Source organism: Paramisgurnus dabryanus, chromosome 3 (genome assembly GCF_030506205.2).
Source record: "Paramisgurnus dabryanus chromosome 3, PD_genome_1.1, whole genome shotgun sequence".
Taxonomy (NCBI): Eukaryota; Metazoa; Chordata; class Actinopteri; order Cypriniformes; family Cobitidae; genus Paramisgurnus; species Paramisgurnus dabryanus.
In genome coordinates this window covers 38035128-38061703 of record NC_133339.1, presented here as the reverse complement: position 1 = coordinate 38061703, position 26576 = coordinate 38035128, and the positions used below count along the sequence as shown (strand labels likewise).

Sequence of the window (26576 nt, the reverse complement as noted above, 5' to 3'; positions counted from 1 at the left end):
TTAAAGCTGAACATTTAAATGACAGCAATCAGGTTTTGATATAACATTAATGACATTTAGAAAGCGACGAGAATCAAACAGATTGGATAATGTTTGTCTTGCTTGTGTCATCTGTTTAAATATGGGCTTTTCAATTTTAAATACCGTACATGTAAACATTAAAGATATATATTTTTAAAATCCCATTGTTGGGAATTTTAAATACCTAAAAGTAAATAACCAAATATTATTGGAAAAAACATAATGATCTTTGGTTATTTCTTCTGTTGATAAATTCTTTCAATTCTAATGAAATCACAAATAATTTTTTTCTACTGTGTGCTGACATCTATCCATTTGTAAAACCATGATTTTACTGTGGTTACTGTAACAAAACCATAGGTAATTTGCAGTCACTATGGTTTCAGGGATAATGCATGTGTGTAAATGCAAAGTAAGTAAAGCTTTTAGACTCCATTTGACTTTTAAATTTCTCTTAGCACTTTCCTTATCGATATTTTCACACTCTATCATCCTCCAGCTCAGACATCAAGTGAAAACAGAAACAAGATCCAACTACCATGCGACCTAATTTCTTTCATTTTTTGATTGTTGGCGTATTGCTGACTGGGTATGTAAAATCTTTTTGATCATATACTGTAGCTGATTTATACGTGCAATGTTTAGATGTTAAATGTTATATCTATAGATACTGTATTGGCATTGAGGCTGGGATGGGATGCAATTTACAAATGTGATTTTAATTTGATTGTCAAAAGTCAGCCCAGCAAATTTTCAATAGTCACTTCATCCACCACATGAATCAAACAACAATTTTTTTGTAGTAAAAGCATAAACTGACTCTAAAGCAGACTCCTGAAGCTACTTTCTGTCTGTTCAATGATTTCATCTGCCAACAAAACATTGTCTTTAAATTACTTTTATTTTCTAACAAATATTGATATATGTGATTAAATAGCAGTGATTTATTGATCAAATTGTAATTTTTATAATGCTTTAAAAAATACAAAAAAATTGTGTTTTTAAGTACACTGCAAAGCCCTGAGGGATCAATCAACAAACAGTTATCCACACCCAAGATAAGCGTGTTGATTAGCAGGGATGGGCAGTATTTCAGATATATATTTTATATTATTGATGTAGCCTATTTTAATACTCTTTTGTATTTAAATTTGTATTTTGAATGTAATAGTATTTATATATATTTAAATACATTAAAGTAAGATGAGTATTTTTGCATTTTTAAAATACATAAAATCATTTTGTAGGTCAACCTATTTATTAGGCATATTTCTCACCTCAAATCCCAACATTCATGCATGTGAGCTGAAGCCTCTATATCTCAGAATTGGATCAGTGACTTTTTTGTCACGTTACATTTTATATGTATTTTGTGTATTTTCAAAATACTGTATTTTGTATTCAAATACATTTTCCACACAGTATTTTATATTTGTATTTTCATCATTTTTCCACAGAGTATTTTATATTTGTATTTTATTTCCGTGTTTTTATTCCCATCTCTGTAGATTCAGTTAATAAACAGAATCACTGGAAAAAAATAGTTTTACCTTTAGCTGGGCACTTGAACCTTGTTTTTTTTTTAAGCCAAAATGATATTGTTTGCCTGTTGGTGCTGATTTTTGTAAAAAAAAAAAAAAAAAAAAATCCTGATCATAGGTGTTGTGATAGTGATAAGTTTTGACCTGTGATAAGTTGACATAACTTATAAAAACAAGTTGAAATTGTTTAACTTAATTCGTTAAATCCAAGTAAAAAAAATATATGTTGGTTTGACAAAAATGCTGCATTTTTTACAGTGCAGGTGTGGATTATACGTTACGCATTGTTAATTTAACTATGGAGGTTTTGCTGTGTGCAGTGTGTTATGGTGTTATAGTGAGGTGTTCTCGACAGTTTGAATGATCGCACAGACAAACAAGTGAGTTTTTGCCCTCCCCCTATCTTACTATGAAACAGTAAAGAAAAACCAGATTTTCCAAAGTTCAAAAGTCAAAACATGTTCCAGTAAAGCAAATATCTGAACAATGGATGATGGAACTTTCGAAATGATGAGGGTGTGTTAAATATGAACATACATTTCATGAAGCAAACATGCCATACATTCAGACAAAGCAACCTCCTCCCACTTGACAAAAATGTGTTTATAGAAACACTGTCTTTTGTATCTGCGGCAGACTGGATGAGTATGTTGGTTTTGTAATTACCAGCATGCCTTTTTCATTGAATTTTTTCTATAGAAAAACGCAAATGGGGATTTAGGCTGTCAGTCTCTGAATTCCTGTTTTGGACAGTGAGCTTAACATTTTCAATTTTGGGTAAACTATGCCCTTAACCCTTCTTCTCCCCATAATACTAACTTAGTTAAAGGTTATTGACAGATACTTATGTCTGCCAGAAATACTACCGCAAATAGTGTGTAATTTATAAATGAACGCTTTCTGGATTAAAAACCATTTTTAGGTACTGTGGCCAACAGGTGGGTATCAATGCACTGCAATGGAAGAAGTATTTGGTTGAGTATTTAGAGCGTTTTTTTTTTTCATATGAACAACGATTATTGCGTGTGTCTTATCGAATGAAGTATAATGTCAGCAATAACCTGACCATGCTGAATGATGTGCCATTTGATTAATGTTTTTGTGTTACCAGATAATAGTACGAAAACAAACAAAATAGGCCATAAAGAAAAAATAAGTTCAGACCTTGTCTTTCAAAAATAAATTGTAGACATCACTAACAGTATTCACATACTCACTTTATATATTTCACAATGTGTCACATCAATTTCTAAAACATTAAACACAACATTTAAAGAGGATTTTTCCACAATGGATCTGGCAACATTGTGAATGCTGCACCTGCGGCCAACGTGTCACAGCTGCTTGAGTCAAACTCCATCATTTTCCGCAAAAATTTTACGCTTTACATTAAACTATTCAAACTTTATGTACGCGGATGCAAATGTGAGGCGTTTTAAATTACCAATTAGTCATTCAGAGAACTTAAAATTTTATTTTTTTAATATGAAAAATTACCGGCCTCATAGATGGCTACGGCCATGAGTGCATTACAAGGTTCATTTTATCAACATGTGTTCCCTGGGTTTAAACCCATGACCATTGAGCTGTTAACATAATGCTCTAACACTGAGCTATACAAGAGCAATATTTGCAGTGCTTTTCTGTGCGTTGTCTCTTACAATACTTAATAATTCCAGTGTGTCAGATTGTGTTAGTTGCACCTATATTTAATATCTAAATGTACATCATTTTTTGTAATCTATACGATTTATACAGTACTTAACCCGTAGTTACAGTATACATGTATATAAAAAAAACTTTTATTAGAGTGTTCCATCTTCTGTCACAGGCTCTTTTATTTGGGCTACACCTCCAACTGGCTTAGGTAAGTTTTTAACTATGTACACACATATATAAATACTACAAAATATGGCTACAGATTGTAACTCTGGTGAAGAGAGGGTGACCATACCTGCCATTCTTCCCGGACGGGTCCTGGCCAGGATTTCGGGTTCGTCTTCCGAAAGTCGTATTTGTCGACCGCATACGTCATAGAGGATTATTATTATTATTATTATTACAGAGAAGCAACCGTTACATTTTAAGGTAAGAATGAAACTACGATTGCATGTCTTATGTTTTAACTGAATGGCGTATGCAGTCAACAAATACGACTTCCGGAAGACGCACCGAAATCCTGGCCAGGATGCGTCCGGGAAGAATGGCACGTATGGTTACCCTAGGTGAAGAGGAAAAAGTGTGTGTATGTTGGGAAGTCCATTCCTGAATTAAATTAAATGTATTTAATTGAAGTGATTTCAGGTGCAAAACTCTACAAACAGATTCTACAGACATCAAGTGAGTGCTCATGTAATGCATACATACTGTACACTTGTGCATTAAAACAACCTCATGCACACACATAGATTCAGTCTTAGTCCATTGTAAAAGATTTACACATAGCATCTCAAATATTTCTCTGATCCTACACTGTAGGCAGACACATATGCAATCTAATCAATGTGCTTACAACAGTACACGATTTTTAACTGTAATTTTACAATAGAAATGCATGCCTTCTCCCATGGACAAGTACTTGTGAAGTAACCAGAATATAAGTTGTTTCTTCTTACATGTATTGTTGTCAGTATTCACATGCTCATATACAGTGGCGTCCGGTGACTTCTTTTTCGTAAGCACACAATAGCCGTGTTTGCACTATCGGGCTTCAAGCGGGCGTGCCAGTGCCTGCCGAGGCCTGTGGCGTTTGCATTGTCACTTCCGGGGCATGATCGTGCTTCACTGATGCTTCATTGGGGCTTAAGGCCCGGCTTTTCTGGCCCGCCGAATTCCTTGGGCCAGAGCAGGCTTCTTGGGGCTAGGGGAGTGGTAAAGGTCAAAGTTTATCTGAGTCTCTGGCAAGATGCGCATCCATTTGTCTGCAGATTTAAAACTTTAAAAATAATCGGGATCACCAGTAATTTACTGTTTAACGGAAGATGCCTGCTATGTTTGTACTTCGGACTGAAGAAAATGATCTGCATTTGTAAAAAACAAAGACGTGTTACAACGCCGAACTCGCCATGCTAAGGATCCGGCGCACACCGCTACCGGTTCGGGAGAAGTTTATAAAGTTTCGGGCACAGAACAAAGTGTTTAAAGTGCAACAGTGCTGAGAAATTAAAGATGTGTGTTGGATCATCATTTCATCATCCATGTATTAAAGAAGCGATCACTCGAGGCACGATGGTATCTACAGTCGGTGAGTTAATGCTACATAACGTTTGCATACAAAACACTTAAAATACAATACAAAAAAACGATTGCATAAGTGTCTTACATGGGTATTTATTGTGTTTTTTGTGTTATATTGTCATCTCTGTTGAATTTTTTAGTCAGCCTTTAGAAAAAGTAACCATGGTTTTATTATATTAGTCATAGCCATGCTTTCTGGCATTTTGGAGATTAATTTGACTCTTATATGAATGTAGCAAACTTTATATGTCGGCAGAGCCGGCCCAGCCACTAAACGACACTTGCAATTGCAAAGGGCCTCGTGGCCAGCAGAGGGCCCCCTTAAGTCACTCAGCTAGTGACTGAGTTGAAAAAAATGAAATCATTCATCAAAAGTAACATAAAATAAATATAAATATTCATTATTTATTATTATGGCAATGTTAAAAAGGCTGTTACTTGTTATTATAGTTATTATGAAAGTTCGCTAATAAGATCTCTTTCTTGCCGAGATTGATTGACACACAGCATCCAGCGCAGCAGCCAATCAGTGCCCGTGACTATGTGCAGGCGAGCATCCCGCCCACAGAACGCAAAGTTGAGTTGGGCCGGATCCCTGATACAGACGCGAACTTTTGCTGTTGCTTTAAGGACAATTTCTTTAATGTTATGTGTGTTTGTGCGTAAATGCGAAGTAAGTGGATCTTATTTGACTTCGGTAATGACCAAACCTGTGTTCTGTTTGACTTCTCTTTCTTATATTTGCCATCATAACGTGAATTGGTTTATTAAGCTTAATAATTAATATTTAAACGGTTTAACGTGGTAAATTAATTCTGTTACGCTTATATTTCACGTATGCCATAGTCATTTCTACATATTTATGTCATTAGTGTAATTATATTGTTAAACGTCTGAATTTAAAGTGTTTTATGTGTAAGAGTAAACAAACTCATGCGCATATGCGTGGTACATGTCCAGACAGCGCACTGATTTTAAACCACCTGCTAGCCTTTGCAAAAGTGTATAATGTCACTGTTCAGTCTTTAATATTTAAACTATAGCAATGCATATGACATACAGTAGCCAGCTTTGTTAGATTAATGTTATGAATGCAATGTTAATTGTTAATCTTCAGTTATTAATATTATTTGCAAGTGAATTGTTATTATCCACAAACCTATGTTTGTGTCAGATTTAGCTCATCTCAAACAAGCCTATTAACTTTTGTTATGCTATTTACGTAAGGGATAATATATAGTGAGGCGAATGTTAGGTACTATTAACCTTGTTTGTTGGGTTTTAGATAGTATTGTTAATTAAGTTTATTTGAAAAATTTAAACATTTAAGTGTTGTATTTATTATTTTATATTATATTTTATTTAAATGTTATTCTATTTAATCTATTTCATTTGAATTATATATAGGCTGTTGTTTGTGCCTCTTAAACTCTGGTGTCAATTAAAAATGTTTCTTTGATGGTCAGTGAAAATCACTTTATCAGTCTTTTTATTCAGCAAGTTCATCAGTGTGTGTTTGTTGCACTGCACTGCCATTCAGTTCAGTCAGTGGTATCATATTTTTCCTGTTAGACATCAAACATGGAACTCAAATCAAGAACTCAAGGGGGCAGTTTCCCTGAAAGGAATTAAACTAGTCCTAGACTAAAATAAAAGTAGGCTAAGAGCTGTCCAAACTGAAAAAAGCTTGCACTGACATATCTTAAAATACACCAGTTCCCTTTGTTTTGCCTCAAAATCCACACAAATAATGTTTTTTAGTAAGGCATTTTTGTTAAAATTTGTTATGTTTTCTAATTAAACTAAGGCAGAGTCCTGTCTTAAGATATTCCCTGTCCAGGACCACCCCAAGGTCTTTTATTGTCATTCTGTAGGCTACATGTTGCCACATAAGAACGAAATACTTAAAAAAAATAACATATTAGATATAATATGTGCAGTATAGTCATAAGGTAGTCATTGCTTTTCTTTAGGCCTTACTTAAAATGGTCAAAAGGGCCCCGACTAAATTTTGCTTAGGGCCCCCAAAGGTCTAGGGCCGGCTCTGTATGTCGGTATACTGTATGTGTATTTACAAACCCTTTATACAAAACATCACATGTGCTGCTTTCTTTTGTGTCCGTTTTACAGAAAAATGCCAACGTAAAGCTTTCAGTTTGTCATCCAGTAGTTTTTATTTAGTATATGAGAGATGACACAGCAACAGATGAAAGAGCAGGAGATGAAACGAAGATGATGATGATGAGACGACAGGAGCCATGGATGTTAAAATCCGTCCGGAGGAGATGTCTTTAAATACACCTGTTTGTGCACTGATATAAACTTCATATGTAAATAAAGTACCGCGCTATTATTACTACGGCTGCTTATCAGTTTATTGAAAATGATTGCTTAATAAGGATCACATCTTAAACACAGAAAGGTAAGATGCAACAAAATGGTAAATCTAACCTTCATTAACTTAACCACTGTAACATAGCTTTTTAAATACTTGTGTATATTCAGAGTTGATTCTTAACGAGTAAATTTTTTAATGATTTCTCAAACGTTTTTATTTTTGAGATGCAAATAAAGTGATTTTCAGTCCTAATCAGCTATTCGATGCAGTTCTTTATAGACAAAAGTATTTATTGATTGACACATTATTGAAATAGCTATTAGACAGTTACCTTGTGTTTCATGTGATGCTCAACTATTAAAGTTTTCATGATTAAAGATATCACACCTCTTATAATGTGTTAGTATGTTTACATCGCCATAGAACTATAATTACAAACTTAACATTACATATTTAAACACACGTTCATACCTGTATTTTAAAATAAGATTATTTTACATAAATGTAAAAGTAGGACTCGTTATATTCTTTAAAATATTGTGTATATAGTATAATGCCACATTAGGTAGATGATAGCTTTATTTGTAATTATCCTACTTCATAAAGTTAACTATTGCTTATTGATCTGATAATGTCTCGTCGTGAGATCGCTCGTGTGCAGCCAACATAAATTTGAAGAGTAACACCGCGGATGGAGCAAACATCTCTATCTTCTCATCTTGGCTTTCACCGTGCAAACAGCCGCCTCAGTTATGTTCTTTATGTTTGTTGTATGATGATGCGATCTCACTCCCGTCTCCTGTCAGATTGAAGTGACTTCCTCACGGTAAAACAGGCGGAGTTGTGTGACGTTACATCCAGGGCGTATTAAGGGCGGGGTTTTCTGAAGCGCTGCAGCGCTATTGGCTTGACAATGCAAACGCGTCGTGATTTTGGCTACACAGCTGGAGGTCTGAGGCTATTGGCTCCGTGAGGCCCGTTTGAAACCCTGGCTCGCACAGGCCCGAGCCTGTGCGAGCCAGGGCTAATGTAAAGCTTGTCAAACTGTATTTAGCCTGTCGTGTGTGGCTCGTCATATAAAAAAACTTGCCTGCTGCAGATGCTTTGAAAGGGTTTTTGATAAAAGAGACGCTCATGTTTGCCAGATACTCACTTAATCTCATGTGTAATCAGAGTAAGAGACGCATATTAGATTCCCCTCCTGTCACTCACTCGATGTTGTGTCGATGATGTAACACTAGGGTTTCGACCTTGGAAGACCAATCATTCTGATACACTCATCGATTGGGGCTTCAGGTCAACTGGGAAAAGAGTAAGCTCTCCCTGGTGCAGAACATTTATTTCCTGGGCATGGAACTTGACTCAGTCTGAGTCTACAAGGCAGCATGTCTTACAGATCAGCGTTCTCAGTCTGTTCTTAACTCCATCAATGTTCTCAGGGGCAGACTGGCGGCCCCGCTGAAGCTCTTTCGGAGGCTCCAGGGGCCTTAGGCATCAGCATCGAAAGTTACACTGCTCAAGTTGATACATATGAGACAATTTCAGCTGTGACTGAGTCCCTTGGTGGGCATGGCGCCTTGGCACAGATCAGATTTCCATCTCTCCAGTGTGTCACAAACCTGTGGATAGACACTCATTTCCTGCAGGGCAATGTGCCCTTAGGACGGGTTTTCAGATGCATCGTCATCATGACAGATGCCTCGAGAGCGTAGGTGGGGCGCTATGTGTAACAGGCATGCAGCTGCGGGTTCCTGGACGGGAGTCCGTCTGCATTGGCATGTCAATTTCCTCGAGCTGTTGGCAGTTTTGCTTACCCTGAGGAGGGTTCATCCTCTGATACAGGACAAGCATGTACTAGTTTGTTCTGAAAGCACAGTGGCAGTAGCGTATATCAACCGGTGTCCAGCTGATCTGGGTTAATTTCAGAGAGGCACAGGTCGACCTGTTTACATCTTAGGAGAATTCTCAGTGCCTGCTTTGGTACTCCGTTTAAGTATGCTTTTCCCCCAGTGAGCCTTATTCCCCCATTCTGTCCAAGGTCAGAGAGGACGAGGAGCAAGTTCTACTACTTGCGCCTTATTGGCCCAACCGGTCTTGGTTCTGGGAATTAGTACTCCTCACATCCTCTCCTCCCTGGTAGATTCCCCTGAGGAAGGACCTTCTTTCTTAGGGGCAAGGCACAATTTGGCATCCTCGGCCAGACCTCTGGAACTTTCATGTCAGGCCCCTGAACGGGACACGGAAGACCTAACTGACCTTTCGCTGGCTGTTGTACATACCATCACTGAGGCTAGATCCCCCTCTACTCTGCGGCTCTATGGACTCAAATGGCGTCTTTTCATGGACTGGTGCTCCTCCCATGAAGAGGACCTGCAGAGATGTCCAGTGTCATTGGTGCTTACCTTTCTTCAGGAAAAGTTGGACAAACATTTGTCCCCCTTGACCCTTTAGGTTTATGTGACAGCTATTGCAGCACAGCACATACTATTGGATGGGAATTGATAGGGAAGCATGACCTGGTTGTCAGGTTCCTCAGAAGTGCTAGGAGGATTAACCTCCTCAGGTCTAGCCTTGTTCCCTATTGGGACCTTTCTGTTATCCTTTCTGGACTTCTTGACCTTTCTTTGCCTCCCTTTGAGCCTTTGCTTAGAGCCGTCAAAAGACGGCCCTCCTGATCACGCTCACTTCTAAAAATGGGGTTGGAGACCTGCACTTTTCTCGGCCGCCAATGGATGCCTTGAGTTCAGGTCGGCCTTCTCTTAGTTATCCTGAGACCCTGGCACTATGAGCCCAAGATTACTACCACTTCCTTTCAAGGCCAGGAAGAGAACCTCCAGGCCCTATCAATTGAGCTTCAGATCTTCTGATCAGCTCTTTGTTTGCTTGGAGGTCAGCAGAAGGAGAAGGCTGTCTCAAAGCAAAGGCTCACCTGGCCAAAGGTTTCTAACACAGTCAGTTTCTGTGGCATTTTTCATAGGGACCCCTAGTGTCACATCATCAACACAACGTTGAGTAAGTGACAGAAGGGGAATGTCTTGGTTACATATGTTAACTCAGTTCCCTGAGGGAGGGAACGAGACATTGTGTCCCTCCTGCGGCGTCACTGACTGACCGCTGAAAGGCTGATCCTATTTCTGCTCCTCAGCACTAAATCTGAATGAATGAGCATACCTGCCTCCTTATATAACCGGATGAAAGGGAGTCACGGTATGCAAATTTGATTTGCAAAGTTCATTGTCTTTTTTCAAATAGTATCAGAGTGATTGGTCTCCCAAGGTCGAACCCCTAGTGTCACATCATCAACAAAGTCTTGTTCCCTCCCGCCGGGAATAGAGGTAACATATGTAACCAAGATGTTCCCATGAAGCACCAAACACATATTTTGACATTACAAGCCACACACATGACATTCCAAACATATATTTTGAATTTACACCCCTCGGAAGAAAAGTCACCAGCCGCCACTGCTTATAAAGAAACAGCAAAACATACCTAGATGCCACATAATCAAAATACATATAATAAAGATTATTTTATCATCAGGAAAGAGGAGCAGCATAAAGACTTGGGATTGCATTCATTACCTGGGTATGTACAACTACACACATGTACACAACATTTTTTTATTAGTATGATTAGTGTGTTTTGTGATAAATATATTAGCATCTAAGTCTATGAACCAAAAAGTGAAATCTATTCTGTTTAATCTTTGTACAGGTTGTTGTACAACCAGCCCAGTCTCCTGAATGGGTAAGTGATAAATAGAAGCAATACACATTCAGTTTAGTGTCAGGTTAAACAGTGCTGTTTCTGTGTTTAAAACAGTCGAGCAGATGTCGTTTATGTGACACCATGGTTGGCGCCAATTGTTTGGGAGGGAACATTTGATCCTACAGTAATTGATTCTATCTACAAACAAAAGAACATCACCATAGCCACCACTGTTTTTGCTTTGGGAAAGTGAGTTACACATATTACTAATATTGTACTATATTTATTTAATCTTTCCTTTGTTGCTAGTATTTTTATACTGGTAAAAATGATTAAGCTTGTTATTTGTCATTGATGCATCATTCTGTGCTGTACTGGAAAACAATCTGAAATAATTGTGAGAAAAAAACATTGTAAAGATTTCTTTGTATTTTTTAAAAGACTTTCAGTAATATTTTAATGTCAATTCACTTAAACTCCAACCTGGTTGTTTTGACATATTGGGAAAATACTGAATGCTGAAGTCTTATTGCTAGAGACATCTGTAGGGCAGTTCCAGCTAAATCCCAAGGTGGACTCCTGGATCACTGCCTTTTCATGTAATAAATGCCTTTTGATATGTGTTCAAGACCATACGATCTGGCTTCACATGGAAGATTTTGCTGGCCCAGTGTCTCAATTCAAAGCCCCCTTTTCTGCTAACAGCCCCCTCAGCTTGTCAATCAATTGCTTAGCCTCCTCTATTTATTGACAAGCTCTGTTAGAAGTTGCCAACATAGAAACATTGTTCTACTACTAACCTTACATTATCTTTGGATTGGCTGTGTTCTTTCATGTGCCATTGTAAGGCAAAAGAAGCATAACAGGGGCTACATGTTGCCCCAAAAAGAAGAATGTATCACTCAAAGACCCCAGGGGCACCATCTTTCTTTGAATCACACCAAATGAAATGAAGAAAAGGTCTATCTGCTGGAAAAAGGTGGACCTGAGAAACATGCCCTTAATGTCAGCATTGATGGCAACTGCATGCTCACAGAACTTGGGCAAGACCCCAAGGAGTGACAAACCCAAGGTGGGTTAAGCGAGGAGCGACTCATTTAGACTAAGGCCACTGAACTCCTTTACATTCTTAAAGGGCAGAACATCCACTTGCTGCAGTCTTACAACATGCTTGAGTACCTCAGCAGTGCAAGGGGAGTTGTACATTTGTAAACATTGGATTGGCTTGAGACTGTGTTCCACTAGGGTGGTAGGTCGCTGAAGTGTTCATACTAGTTTCAGACAGTCTCACTGGTTAAAGGGACACAAGGCAGCATTTTTATGTTAATAAATCATCTTCGTAAGTCGGTATATGGTTAAATGACTCATTACATGACGAATGAAGACTCTCTCGCCCGCCCCTACCGTCTGTAGGAAGAATACCCCACTTGCAAGTTCGCTGTATCCGACCCGGTGTCCTTCAGTCTCGTATAGTCTTAGATATAGAACGCATTTACTCCCAGACACTAGGGGGAGCTAGTAGAGAAATAATACTCAGACTTGCCTTGTGTGCCTTTAAGTTGGTGAGATAATACACCAACAAGGATGACAGGCTTCACTCTTTTAAATCAACGCAGTGGTAAACCAACCAGATATTTATATTGCTTCAGTGAAAGCTCAAGATAAAAGATAACTTATAAATATACTTGGATTGGAGTATGGAGAAATGTAGACTAAAACTGCAGGGTGATTGTGACCCTGCACATCATGTCTGATTGTTTTCAGAGCTAAGTTTTGTATCTTGTAGAGCAAGCTTCTGTGTGACACTCTGTTAGGAGCATACTATGCCCAGCGCTATCATTAAAGGGCGATTTATAGTTGTGCGTCGTGCGTAGGCTATCCGCAGCCTGTGCGTAGCTCTGCGTAGCCTGACGCGCACCTCGCAAAAATTTTAACAGCGCGTCAGATCTACGCGGACCGCGAGCGCTGTGATTGGTCCACCAGAACCCCTCCCGTCAGGTAAAAAAACTGCGTCATAGGTGTTTCCGTTTGTGACGGTGAAAACAAAGATGAGCCAAGATGAGGAGTGATTTAACTCAAACTGCATCAAAATTCGCTATTTATTTACTTCCATCATTGCTGGTCTTCTCAAATTATACACAACAAGTTGCTGTTTCTTCTTCGTTTGTGGGTTAACTTGCCAAGCTTCTTCTTCTCTGACGGTCACGCTGCTACTGTGCTTACACGCGTGGATACTGCCCACCAGCGGTCGCTCGTGTGTTTGCACAACTATAACAAGCCCTTTAGGATTGCAAACATGTCCAGTGTTTGATTGACAAGATGCAGCAGCACCCTGACAAGTTTAAAGTGCCCATATTATGACTGCTTTTCCACAAGTTATATAGGTGTATGAGTTCCATAAAGCATGTTTCAAAAGTTGTTTGCTCGAAATAGCATGTAGGAAAAGATTGTTACCCATCTCTAGGAGCCTCTGTTTCAGGGCATTTCAGATTGTGCCGTTTTGAGCTAGTCATTACATATTTATGAGCTGCTGCTCCTTTGTTCACGCCCCACTACTAACGTCATGTGCCCGTGCGCGTGCTCAGTGGTATCGTGAGCAGTACAGACCATACTGTGTTATTATTTTATATATTATTATTATTAACGGTTTATGTTGCCAACAGACAAATCATGCAGAAAAGTATCACTAATAAGTACACTACAGGAGGAGAAACTCATGACACACAATGATTCCAAAGTGAAAATTGTGATGTTACGTTAGCAGTCACAACAATAAACTCGTTTTCCCTGGACAATGCTAACATATTCCCATTATAAAACATTTTCAAACGCATTTTTTTTTACGCAAATTACAGAAATTAAGACCCGGCGGGGGATGTATACTGCTTGTGGACCGCGTGCTAATTGCTAGAAGCTAGCGGGAGCTCTGGACCGTAAAAACTTATAAATGGCTCGGGGGTTAGCCTCGTCAGAAAAGCCGGGGCGGTAAGGCCCGGTCTCGGTGTGTCAAACTCATCATGACACACAATGATTCCAGAGTAAATTGTGATGAGCAGTCTCAACAATACACTCGTTTTCCCTGGACAATACTAACATATTCCCATTATAAACATTTTCAAACGCGTTATTTTTGCAAATTACAGAAATTAAGACCCGGAGGGGGATGTATACTGCTTGTGGACCGCGTGCTAATTGCTAGAAGCTAGCGGGAGGTCCGGACCGTACAGTTATTAGAGGCTCGGGGGTTAGCCTCGTCAGAAAAGCCGGGGCGTAAGGCCCGGTCTCGGTTAGTTTGGCAAAAAACTTTTAGCTCTAGCATCATAAATGTAGTATTTTGTGACAGAAGATGACAACATGCAAAATATACTGTGACTTCTTACCTTTTATGTTGATACAAAGATCGCGAATCGAATCCAGTCTGTTTCAAATGTGTGAATGATCCATGAAAGTCCAATAAAATACAATACAAATAAAAAATACATCCAATGACCATTTTTGTCCACAAATGCGTATAATCCGTGGAAGCTACATAGTCTGTTGTTTACATCAGATTTCGCATGAAGGTCTTATCGCCTACAATCTGATGACAATTTGCGTCGTAACACACTGTATATAAGATTACTCCGGGTTCCATTAAACACGCGTTAAAACTTTGTTTTTAAAAGTAGGCGGGAGTATAATCCATAATATCCAAATAGCGCTGTTATTTCAGTGAGACATGATAACAGCACAGAGTGTCTCAGCGAAGTGACTGCTGTGCTCTGCTCTGAGTGCTCTCTAGCTACCTGGTGGGTGGAGACCTGCGAGTGGGGTGGTGGGCGGGAAAATTCAAACTGAATGTGAAGAAACGTTTTGTTACGTCACAACGGAGCTGAGTTTGAACTCGCGCGATCTGAGACTCAAGGCAGAGGACATTCAGAAACGTGTATCTCACTCAAAACAGCATGGATGGATTTTTTTCCAAGTTTGTATGCATGTGGGAGCATCAGAGACACAAAATAACACCCCAAAACCCAGAAAAAGTGAGTTTTTCATAATATTGGCACTTTAAGACTTTATAACTGTTGATTAGTTTGTTCAGGTACACTGGGGCAGTTGTAGATGTAGTGGTTACAAAGTCAGGCTTGTAACCCGAGAGGTCACAATTATCCATCTGTTATCCATCTTTTTCACCAAGGGCAAGTAACTCTACATGAGCATTAGATTTTGGTTGGAGTTGCGTCGTTGAGAAGTGTATTGATGAGTATTGTGTGGGTGAGTCACAACAATAATAATAATTCATTACATTTATATAGCCCGTTACTGCAGCACTCAAAGAGCTTTACATATGAAAGGAGGATTCTTCTCAACCACCACCAATGTGCAGCATTCACCTGGATGATGCAACAGCAGCCATATTGCACCAGACACCAGGTTATTAGTGGAGAGGAGACAGAGTGATATAGCCAATTAGTATATATGGGGATGATTAGTAGACTAATGGGCCAGAATGGCAGGGCACACCCCTATTCTTTTTCAAATAACATCCTGGGATTTTTTGACCACAGAGAGTCTGGACCTCTGCTTTTTGACAGTATAGTGTCCCCATCACTATACTGGGGTGTTAGGGCACACACAGGCCACAGGGTGAGCACCCCCTGCTGGTCTCACTAACACCTCTATGAGCAGCAACCTGGTTTTCCAAAGAGGTCTCCCATCCAAGTACTGGCCAGGCTCAACCCTACTTAGCTTCAGTGGGCAAGCTGTCTTGGGCTACAGGGTGATATGGCTGCTGGTCAAATCTCATCTATGCCAGCCAGGCTTAGGGGGGAAAGAAAACAGGAGAACTATGTGCTGCTTTAGGTTATGCGGCTGAGGCTATGCAATTTGGGTGAATCGCAGGGTTTCCTGGTTTAGAACAGGCTGACATCTTATTCCAGGGAAGTGCCAAGCCAGCTCGAAGGACCAGATGTTGGTTTGGAAACTGAAATCGGCTTAAAGACTGTCAGATAGTGTACACTTTTTACCCTATAATATCTGTCGTGAGGCGACAGATTCAGCAAGCAAATATGAATATATTAGCATGTATTAGCAGTAAAAACATCACAGGTGCTTTACTGAAATTGTTGAGGACATTGCTTACTAGTTTGTGGCTGTATGTTGGCTTTTGCCCAAAGCACGTTCACAAAGTGCATAGATGCAGCTTTTTCCACTCTACGAGGGAGCAATGTATGCATACATAATATTTTGAACAACTGGTTGGTTATGCCTCACTTGGAGAATACAATTAACAACACAAGCACACTCCATTAAACCATATTGACCACTTAGGTCTGTGTGTGAACACTCATGCTCTGCCAGACTCAAAATTCTATATTTGGAAGCACAGTCCTTTTGCAAGCCCACCTGTCTCAGGAGTGCTGTCTATATGCAATTGGGGCGAGAGTCTTGTTATTTTTGTAGTCTGCATGTATGGTTGATTTGTGGGGACTGCTAATACTGGGCATTTTAATGCGGCACGTTATAAACACACTTACTGGTGGTGCATGTGCTCCTTTCACTTTATGCTTAAAAATGTGAGATGATTCTGGTGACATTTGGTTGATCTTCTCAGAACACATTAAGCAGATTTTATAACTTTAATGTTTCTTTCCTAGCTGAACAGATCCTTCTTTAAGCTAAGATCAGTTATGATGGGAAGCAACAGCTTACTGTTGTTCACCTTTTTATCCCCTTATTGTAGCGTTCCACCAAAGTTGTATAGTTTGCTGAGGGGAAGGAGTTAGCTTCAGCCTTCATCTTATTGTTATGCTAGTAGCAACTTGTGGCACTTATTTGTCAGCGCTCGCATTAACACATTCACAATTTTATACTATTGTTCTATGCTCTTTACGAGTTGCCAGCCAGAGTGATGCACATAATGGCATTTTCTATTTACTGTTTGTTATGCTTAAAGGACAAGTTCGGTATTTACACTTAAAGCCCTGTTTTCAGATTGTTTATGATGAAATAGAACGGTTTTGACTGCAATTTGGACATATGATGCTGGCCTGAGATTTTTTTTTGTTTCTGTTGTTTCAGCCCCCACCTCTACAATGGGTGCATAGGTGCACTGGAACAATCCTTCCTAAAATGCATTAAACTTTCGTTTACAAAGACGTGAAACTCACCGAGTGGTCAGGGGTGTTCACTTATATGCTCACACAAAAATTGCTGCAAAAGATGCTTTCCAACAGGTGTTTACCATTCGTTGTAAACTTGTGGACCTATTTTTCCAAACGCCTCACACCCGTATATTCTTCTGTTGAGAGCTTGAATAATAGACACTCCAAACCAGTTGTTGGCAATAATCCGCCTTTGCCAACTGCAAGAATACAAACAAAGTTCCCGGCGTAATACCGTACCTCACAGCACATCTAATACAAGTCAATGGAGTTGGACAAAAACTACGATAAAACCTGTTGGAAAGCATCTTTTTCAGCGATTTTGGTATAAGCATATAAGTGAACACCCCTGACCACTCAGTGAGTTTCACGTCTTTGTAAACGAAAGTTTAATGCATTTTAGGAAGGATTGTTCCAGTGCACCTATAGAGCCATTGTAGAGGTGGTGGCTGATACATCAAACACCTGAAAATTCTCGGGCCAGCATCATATGTCCAGATTTCAGTCAAAACCCTTCTATTTCATTATAAACAATCTGAAAACAGGGCTTTAAGTGTAAAATACCGAACTTGTCCTTTAACACGGGCGTGTTGCCACTCAATTCATATTCATACAAACTGCATGGTTCAGTTGAAAGATTCTGAAGCTATGCTGTTAAAGCAGTGTATTACATAGTATCACAATCTCCATGCTTTTATCATGCATGATTATCATTGGTCAGTTCAACTGCCCTGGTGTTATTTAATAAACCCTCAGCATTCTGGTGAATGTAGGTTTCCCCCATAGTATAAGCTATTGACACAATTCCTGTAAAAAAAAGAGAATTGTCTTTTTTGTTTTCAGAAACTGATAAACAGACACATCTACTATAAAATCTAACTCTTTCTTTTTCAGATATATACGTTTTCTCAAAGATTTTCTGGAATCAGCTGAGCAGCATTATTTTGTTGGATTTCGAGTACATTACTACTTGTTTACAGATCAACCAGAAGCAATTCCTGATGTAAAGCTCGGTGAAGAACGTCAGCTGAAAGTGCGAACAGTCCCAAAAATGGATAGGTGGCAGGACATTACTATGGGCAGAATGGGAATGATTGCAAAACTAACTGAGGGTGAACTGGCAAATGAGGCTGACTACATTTTCTGCCTTGATGTGGATACAAAGTTTTATGCCCGCTGGAGTGTGGAGGCTTTAGGCAGTCTTGTAGGATTGATTCATCCTTGGCTATATGACTTTCGACGGGATCAATTTACCTATGAACGTAGACCAGAATCGCAAGCATTTATTCCGGTTGAAGAAGGTGATTTTTATTATGCTGGTGGTACGTTTGGTGGCTCAGTGCAGGAAGTGCATAAGCTCACCAAAACCTGCAGTGAGCAGCAGAATATTGATGCTGCTAATTCCATTGAGGCAATATGGCACGATGAGTCTCACTTAAACAAATATTTTCTATACAATAAACCCACTAAGGCACTCTCACCTGAGTATCTGTGGCGAGATATTAATGCCCCTTCGGACACCATAAAAACAATTCGCTTCTGTAGTGTTGCGAAAGATGTTGCTGAGGTTCGCCAAAACTTATAGCGATAGTTACCAATTGCAATATTCACCTGCACTGACAGGCCCTAGAAGTGGCAAAAGGTTGTAACAATCAGCCTAAACAGTTGAGTTACAAAGCTAAAATGGATCAGATTTTTACTGTGAGAGATTAAAACCGTGTTAAAAGGATGAGACCAACAAGTTAAAGAAATTATATAAGTATATTTACAATCTCACACTTTTAAAAGCATAGAATACATTAATAACACAACCTAAAACACTCTTAAAGTCCAACTGTGTAATGTATAGAAGTCCAGCGGTGTATATAGTTATAATCCAAAATCCTTGAAATGTGCCTGGTATGGCAAGAAACTCCACACTCCAGCAAAAGATAGTTTGAGCTAAGCTAAAAACTAAACATGTGGTCATGTTGCATCATTTTATGCTGCACTCCTCCAGACCTGCAGGTCAAATTTAAAGAAATATATATAAAACATGAAGGGACGGTTTTCCACCCTGCTGAAAAAACAATAAAACCATTACAGAAAATTCGAATTGTTTTATTGGTTTTATTGGGAATTGTATTGGTTCTAATGGAATATGGCCCAAAACACACTATAGTGTATTGGTTTTTGTTGGTCTCTAATGGTATGTATTGGTTCTTTTGGTTCTATGTATTGGTTCTAATGGAATATTTATTGGTTCTAATGGAATATGGCCCAAAACACACTACAATGTAGTGGTTTTAATGGTAAAAGCTAATGGTTCCTATTGGTATTTTAATGGAAACCATTAGAATTTTCTGTAATGGTTTTATTGTTTTTTTTCAGCAGGGCAGACAGGGTTTAGATTAAGCCATTACTAGGTGTTAGTTATTTTAGCACATTTAAGTTGTTTTTACAAACTTACCTTACAATATTACTGGTGTGCGCTTGAGAGAAAACAATGGCATAAATATATTTTGAGTAATGTCAGTCCAAGCTGTTTTTATCTTTGTACTATTTTTACCCTTAAGATAATTAACCATGGTTTTATTGTGGTAAAATGTAGTAACCATATTTTTTAGTGTATTTGTTACTATTAGCAAAACCATGATTTTACTACACCAATCATGGTTTAACTATGTTTTTTTGTGGTTATTTTGTGGTTACCTGGTTTTACTTCAGTGATGGGTAAATTTCGTAAGGGTAGCAACCGTTCAGCTACTTTTTGTAATTATTGTGTATTACGGAAAATTAATTTTGAAATATTAAAACTGATTACTACTACAGGATGTCTTTTTCATTTATTCAGAATTTTATTATTTAAAGAAGCGGTGGATTAAGGAATCGATTTAACTTTTGTTATATATGAGGTCATCATACTTGAATGAACATCCTGTAAGTTTTAGAACTGAAAATGACCTTGTTATGGACATATCAACTGTTATTGACACCAAGCCCCAAAAAAACGGCAGGTTCTGGAATGTGCCAAGATTTGACATAGTTGTGGATTTTCAAACACCCTCTCCACTTAACGTCTACTTCGGTAGCCCTGCCCTTTGGTGCGCACAAACCGGATAGCATCCAAACAACAAATATGTCACTGAAGACTGCAAAATATTGTTTAGTGCCTGATTGTGGAAGTCACTGCCTCAGAATCTGATATTAGGAATGTGTGGTTGAAGTTTATTTTTAAAGAAGTTTCAGCTAACGGAGGTTAAACATTGAGCGAACAAGCTACAGGCTGACGTTAGATTTTCAGAAACACTGCGATTAAAATAGGACAAAATAGCAAAGCAATCTTATGTGAGTAAAACACTTTAGTACTACATGTCACTATTGCCTTGTTAGAGATTGCGTGATATGACCTGACTGCCTAACCACAATGTTAGTGATAAGGAATTAACATGCTGTCACACCCTGAAGAATCCTATTACTGTGTTTGTGGTCATGCCAGCTGCGTTTTACAAGCACGATCAAGCCAGCCATGGTTTCGATTCTGATCTAAGCTTACCATATTGTTTACTTTATTTCTAGACCAGTTGCTTTTGAAGATTTGTTTGCTGCTTGTTTGCTGCATAGTCATTTATGTGTATCATGTCTTGTGCATAGAACATCTTACAGCTCGAATATGGGTTAATCCATCCGGCTGCCATTTTTACACATCGGAAGCTTTCAAAACAATTCACCACATGCAATATGGAGGAGTTGAAAGCTAGTTTACTACCAAAAACTGTTATCCAACCATAGCAGTGGGCATTTACTTCCAAGTCTTCAATGCGGCCCACCCATCAAAACAGAACATTTCTCGAGCTAGCCTCAATGCCAGAGTACAAATAGCCTATTACTTACTGTATTGCTTTTGATATTTTTGAATGTTAAAACCACCGGCACGCCATAAGTAGACCTCAGATAACAGTATAAAACAATAAAAACACCAGATTTACCAGACCTTTAAAGTCATATATAAAAATATGGATATGTGTGTGTGCTCAGTTCCAGACAAGCTACTGCTTCCTAGATATGTTTAGGAGCTGAATTTAATTTAAATGCTTTGTTGAAGAGATGGGTCTTTAGTTTAGACTAATAAAACAATAATGGACAAATATTAGTGGATCATGGGTACTGCATTGTGCTCTCTGCTCATGTCCTTAAGCATATGTTTACACTCATCTACAGCCCACAATCATGGAAAATATATTTCCATATTAGCTTATCAAGCCTTTATTAACAAGACAACTTGTTGGTCATTGTAGAAATGCATTAGGATTAAGTCTGCTAACATGGGCCACTTCATGGTTAATCTTTTAAAAACCCACAGCTTAAAGTGGCCACAACATCATATCATGTTTCTTTTTATTAGGCCTCTTGTATGGGAATAAATACAATTCAAAATGGTTTGCTGATGTGGGCACTTAACACAGTAGTGATTATATATATAATCTAATCAACCAATCACATGGCAGTTGCTTCAATGCATTTAGGGGTGTGGTCCTGGTCAAGACAATCTCCTGAACTCCGAACTGAATGTCAGAATGGAAAGAAAGGTGATTTAAGCAATTTTGAGCATGGCATGATTGTTGGTGCCAGACGGGCCAGTTTGAGTATTTCACAATCTGCTCAGTTACTGGGATTTTCCAACACAACCATTTCTAGGGTTTACAAAGAATCGTGTGAAAAGCGAAAATGCCTTGTTGATGGGAGAGGTCAGAGGAGAATGGGCCGACTGATTCAAGCTGATAGAAGAGCAACTTTGACTGAAATAACCACTCATTACAACCAAGGTATGCATCAATGCATTTGTGAAGCCACAACACGCACAACCTCGAGGCAGATGGGCCAGGTACCCACCAGGTACCACTCATCTCTACTAAACATAGGAAAGAGGCTACAATTTGCACAAGCTCACCAAAATTGAACAGTTGAAGAAATGTTGCCTGGTCTGATGAGTCTCGTAAACAGAATGAGAAGATGGATCCATCATGCCTTGTTACCACTGAGCAGGCTGGTGTTGGTGGTGTAATGGTGTGGGGGTGTTTTCTTGGCAGACTTTAGGCCCCTTAGTGCCAATTGGGCATCGTTTAAATGCCACAGCCTACCTGAGCATTGTTTCTGAGCATGTCTATCCCTTTATGACCACCATGTACCTATCCTCTGATGGCTACTTCCAGCAGGATAATGCCCAATGGCACAAAGCTTGAATAATTTCAAATTGGTTTCTTGAACATGACAATGAATTCACTGTACTAAAATGGCCCCCAGAGTCACCAGGGCCCGTATGTATAAAACTTCTCAGAAATACTCTTAAGAATAGTCTTAAGCTATGACTTGTGTCAAAAAATTCTTACTAAGGAGTAGGACCAGTCTGAGAATAGGAGCCATTTATAAAGAAGCTGAAAGCAACTTTCAGTAAAGTGTAAGAATTCTTAAGTGCTGACTTAAGTGCTGCAAACTAAGGAGTACAATGATTTCAACCTAAAATGCCCCCCCTTAACCTCTGAATCAGCCAATAGAAAGCCGGCAACGTTATACAGTCACAGCAGCATGTGACACCATACATTTATGAATCATGAAGACATTCATATTATATTAGTATTTAAATCAGTGGTGTAGTCTACGTGATACGCAGGTATACGGTGTATACCAACCTGATCTCACGAATTTCCGTGGCATAGTCACGGAATTTTGTGCTCATTTTTCCGTGGCATTCTCACGGATCTCCGCATTTTTCCGTGGCCCTGCTACGGACTGTCTTTTTCCGTGGCATTCTCACGGATTGGTTACTCAACTGTTTTGTCCTATTTTCTTACCATTTTCGCTTCGGTTTAGGGTTAGATTTACATGAAATGACATCCCTACCCAAACCCAACTCTAACCCCAACGCCAGGCGACAATTGTTTAAAGTTTAGAAAATATAAAAGAATAAATCAGAAAAAATTATATAAACCAATAGTTAAAGTGACATACTAATGCAAACACCAAATCTAACCCTAAACCGAAGCGAAAATGGTTTGAAAATAGGAAAAAGCAGTTGAGTAACCAATCCGTGAGAATGCCACGGAAAAAGACAGTCCGTAGCAGGGCCACGGAAAAATGCGGAGATCCGTGAGAATGCCACGGAAAAATGAGCACAAAATTCCGTGACTATCCCACAGAACTTTGTGAGATCATGTTGCGTATACCCACTAGAAAAGATCATGGATTTCCGTATACCCACTAAAAAAAGTGCGGAGATACGTAACAACATTGTTCTATAACAGAAATTTCATGCTTTCATTCATAAATCAATCACACTGTCTGTGTTGCAAACTTGCGAAGCACTGATCTTGTTTGGACCATATTTGGGCTTCCGTGGCCTGTGACCTGGATCTGACATATTTAACCAAATAGTGCTCCATACTACTATCCAGTAGGTGGCGGAAAATGCACCTTTAGTTGGTTTGCCAACCGCCATTTAAACAACAGAAAAAGAAGACCTGGATCTGACTTTAAACCGAAATAGCAACACACGGAACGGCGGTTAAGTTTTAAATGAACTAAAGTCAATGTAGATATGAAACTAAAGCAAACTCAGACTAGACTCTTTCACTGTTTTCGTAAGTCTGCCCATTAAGTTATTGCCGCTTCGGGTAACACTGCAACAGATGACACGAACGTTGCAGAAGAATCTAACGTTACAGAAAATGAGCCAGATTGTATTGTGACTTTACCTGGTAAGTAAAAGTAGCAAATACATTTTCATTAATGTAAATGGCGATAATTGGTATACTGAGATGTAAATTAACCATGTTTTTGTAGTATAACTAGATGTGTGGGTGTGTGTGCACGCGTGTGTGTTTTTTGTGTGTGCGTGCGTGTGATTATATCTATTTGTTTTAGATGACGAGAGGTAAGACAAATCCTGGCCAGCCTTGTGGACTGAGAGTCAGGCTAGGGAATTTAAAATCAAGCATCCTTGGTTAGACTGGAGGGACAGAAACTTAGGTAGATATATCAGCACATATGCAAAGTTGATATAAACTATTGAATTCCAGTGACTATGCAAATGACAGTTAATTCAATGTTATCTTAAGTCTGCATTCATTTACACCAATAAATTACTATATGGTAATGTTAGTTATCACAAAAAAACAATTAAAAAGGGACATTTTTCTTCTTTTAGTTTTTCTTTCAATGGTGTGAAGATTATAAAAAGTTTATAAAATATTTTTGATTAAAATGTGGCCCTGCTCAGCAGATGTTAATATAGGTGCAAGGTGCTAATATAGATACAAACTTACGATGATGCTTGTTAGTCATGGTTTCGTTTACTTCCAGGTTGTGCTGTTTGCAGTGCATCAAAATCAACTGTCATCCTCACAGAACAAAGAGTGTCTATGTCTGAGGAGTGGGTAAACTTTAAGATACAGTCCTCAAACACAAACAGATCAACATCTCTGGCCTCTTTGAGGAACAAGATAAGAAGAGACATCCAGGGCGCATGAAATAGCCCAAGAGCAGTACCGGTCTTTCCTATACGCAAATAACGCAATTTGCATAGGGCCCCCGCACCACTAGGGGGCCCATTATACCAAAGAAAAATTATTATTATGTTTAATGAAAACAAGACGCTATAATTTAAATAATTTGCAAACTTCCGAATTTATGCGGGTTTTTTAAAAATACTTAATGTTTCTTAAATCACTTATATGTACTCGGACAACATGCAGGCAGTTTCTCAATCCGAAGGCTGCAGCCTTCAGAGGTCACATTTGTAGGCTGCATATGCGTCATAAAAACGTATTTCAGAATATTAACAATTATAATGTTGACTATTATTCTTAGTTAATGGTTAATTGTTATATTATGCTATTTACATTGTTATATATGTAAATACATATATTATATAACCACCATTGATTTAAAACAAAGCAATCCGTCTGGGGCAGAATAAAGGGGAAAAAACGTGAAGCAAGGGAACAAGATAAAGGTTTGGGCGAGCAGATTACATACAAAGTCAATGCAAAGACGCATCCACACGCGTCCTAGCATGGGGCGATGAAAACAACGCTAATTGGGCGACGCAATTGCCGCGAAAACATGCGCTTTTCCCTTTGAACTTCAAGAACGCGCTCATTTGACATGGGAGAGAGAGAGAGAGAGAGAGAGAGAGAGAGAGAGAGAGAGAGAGAGAGAGAGAGAGAGAGAGAGAGAGAGAGAGAGAAGAGAGAGAGAGAGAGAGAGCAGTGAGAGAGAGAGAGAGAGAGAGAGAGAGAGAAGAGAGAGAGAGAGAGGAGAGAGAGAAGAGAGAGAGAGAGAGAGAGAGAGAGTGAGAGAGAGAGAGAGATAGAGAGAGAGAGAGAGAGAGAGAGAGAGAGAGAGAGAGAGAGAGGATTAAATTCTCCTTTATTTATACCATATAGGCAAGACCAAAAACTCTGTTACAATTCTGCATTCTTACATTTCACAAATCACAATTATTGAAACATTTAACCATCCACAAAAACATAGTTAAAAGCTGATTACTAAATCATCATTTTCATCAACTGTGCAAAGTACCTCATTTACAGCCCATATATTCAGCAAACATTGGTAAACAACCTGTAAGTTTATAGTAGGCATATTCAATCTTGAGTCTTGATTTCATCAACCCCCAGAAACATTAACAAAGGATCTAATGTATCTCTGCCCAGCATCTTATTCTTCCTTGTTTTCCAAATAGCCAGTTTAGCAATACCAAACACATAATTTAATAAAAAACAAAGCATTTTGTTGCGACTGACCGAATATTTTGGTCCATATATAAACAGTTGATAAGAAAAATCTTCACCCAAGGCTGATGCCCATTGAGTTAAGATGGTAAACATATTGCCCAGCCGTGTACATTGTACAAACAGATGAAAAACAGATTCACTTTCAGAACAAAACAGACAGCCCACTGTTGTATTTGGATTGAGGTGCACCACATGTCTATTTGTTGCTATTGCGCCATGAACTATGCGCCATTGCAAATCTCCTGTTCGTTTGTCAATTGGCCGTTTATACAATGATCGCCAACAGCCTTTGGGGGAGGTATTATCTCTAAAAAAATCAGTCCATCTAGATAAAATCACTCCAGACAAGGATTGTGCATTGGTCACTTTAACACAAGTCACATACAGTGCTGTTTTCTCAGCAGACTCAAAACTGCCCAGCTGAGGAGTACTGAAGGACAATATGAGATTTTTCTCCTCCTGCCATTGTCCTGAGTCAGCAGCTACCATTAGGGTTGGAAAATTATATTCACATCCAGTTTTCCAGTCATCAATGTGATTAGAATCATTAATGAAAAGTCGTTGATCAAAGTTCAGTTCCCCAAGCACTTCATTGGTGAGCTGTTTCAAAAATCGAGTAGATTTTATCCCAGTTCTTTCACTCAGATTGTCCACACTGATACTAAGAAGATGGCCCAATTTCACACATCCAGCTGCTGTCAGTCGTGATGTCAAAAAAGTGGAGTGTAAATGTCTAGAGGGTAAAAATTTATTAAAAAACAATGGTTCTTCAAAAAGCCAAAAACCTGCACTTGTTTCCATTGATCTTGAA

At 38.8% G+C, this 26576-nt stretch overlaps 1 protein-coding gene and 1 long non-coding RNA gene across 2 annotated transcripts; both read left to right on the top strand.

Annotated features, from left to right (window-relative positions):
- Positions 1–517: 517 nt before the first annotated feature.
- On the top strand, positions 518–3903 carry LOC135771808 (uncharacterized). Its single transcript, XR_010543069.1, has 3 exons — positions 518–610; positions 3394–3429; positions 3858–3903. It is a non-coding gene; the product is annotated as an uncharacterized lncRNA (long non-coding RNA).
- An 887-nt stretch (positions 3904–4790) lies between these two features.
- On the top strand, positions 4791–18745 carry LOC135775489 (histo-blood group ABO system transferase 2-like). Its single transcript, XM_073814120.1, has 5 exons — positions 4791–4806; positions 9278–9554; positions 10855–10887; positions 10963–11097; positions 17886–18745. Exons 1-5 carry the CDS (start codon positions 4791–4793, stop codon positions 18574–18576), a joined length of 1152 nt encoding a protein of 383 aa, XP_073670221.1. The 3' UTR covers positions 18577–18745.
- The last annotated feature ends 7831 nt before the right edge of the window (positions 18746–26576 follow it).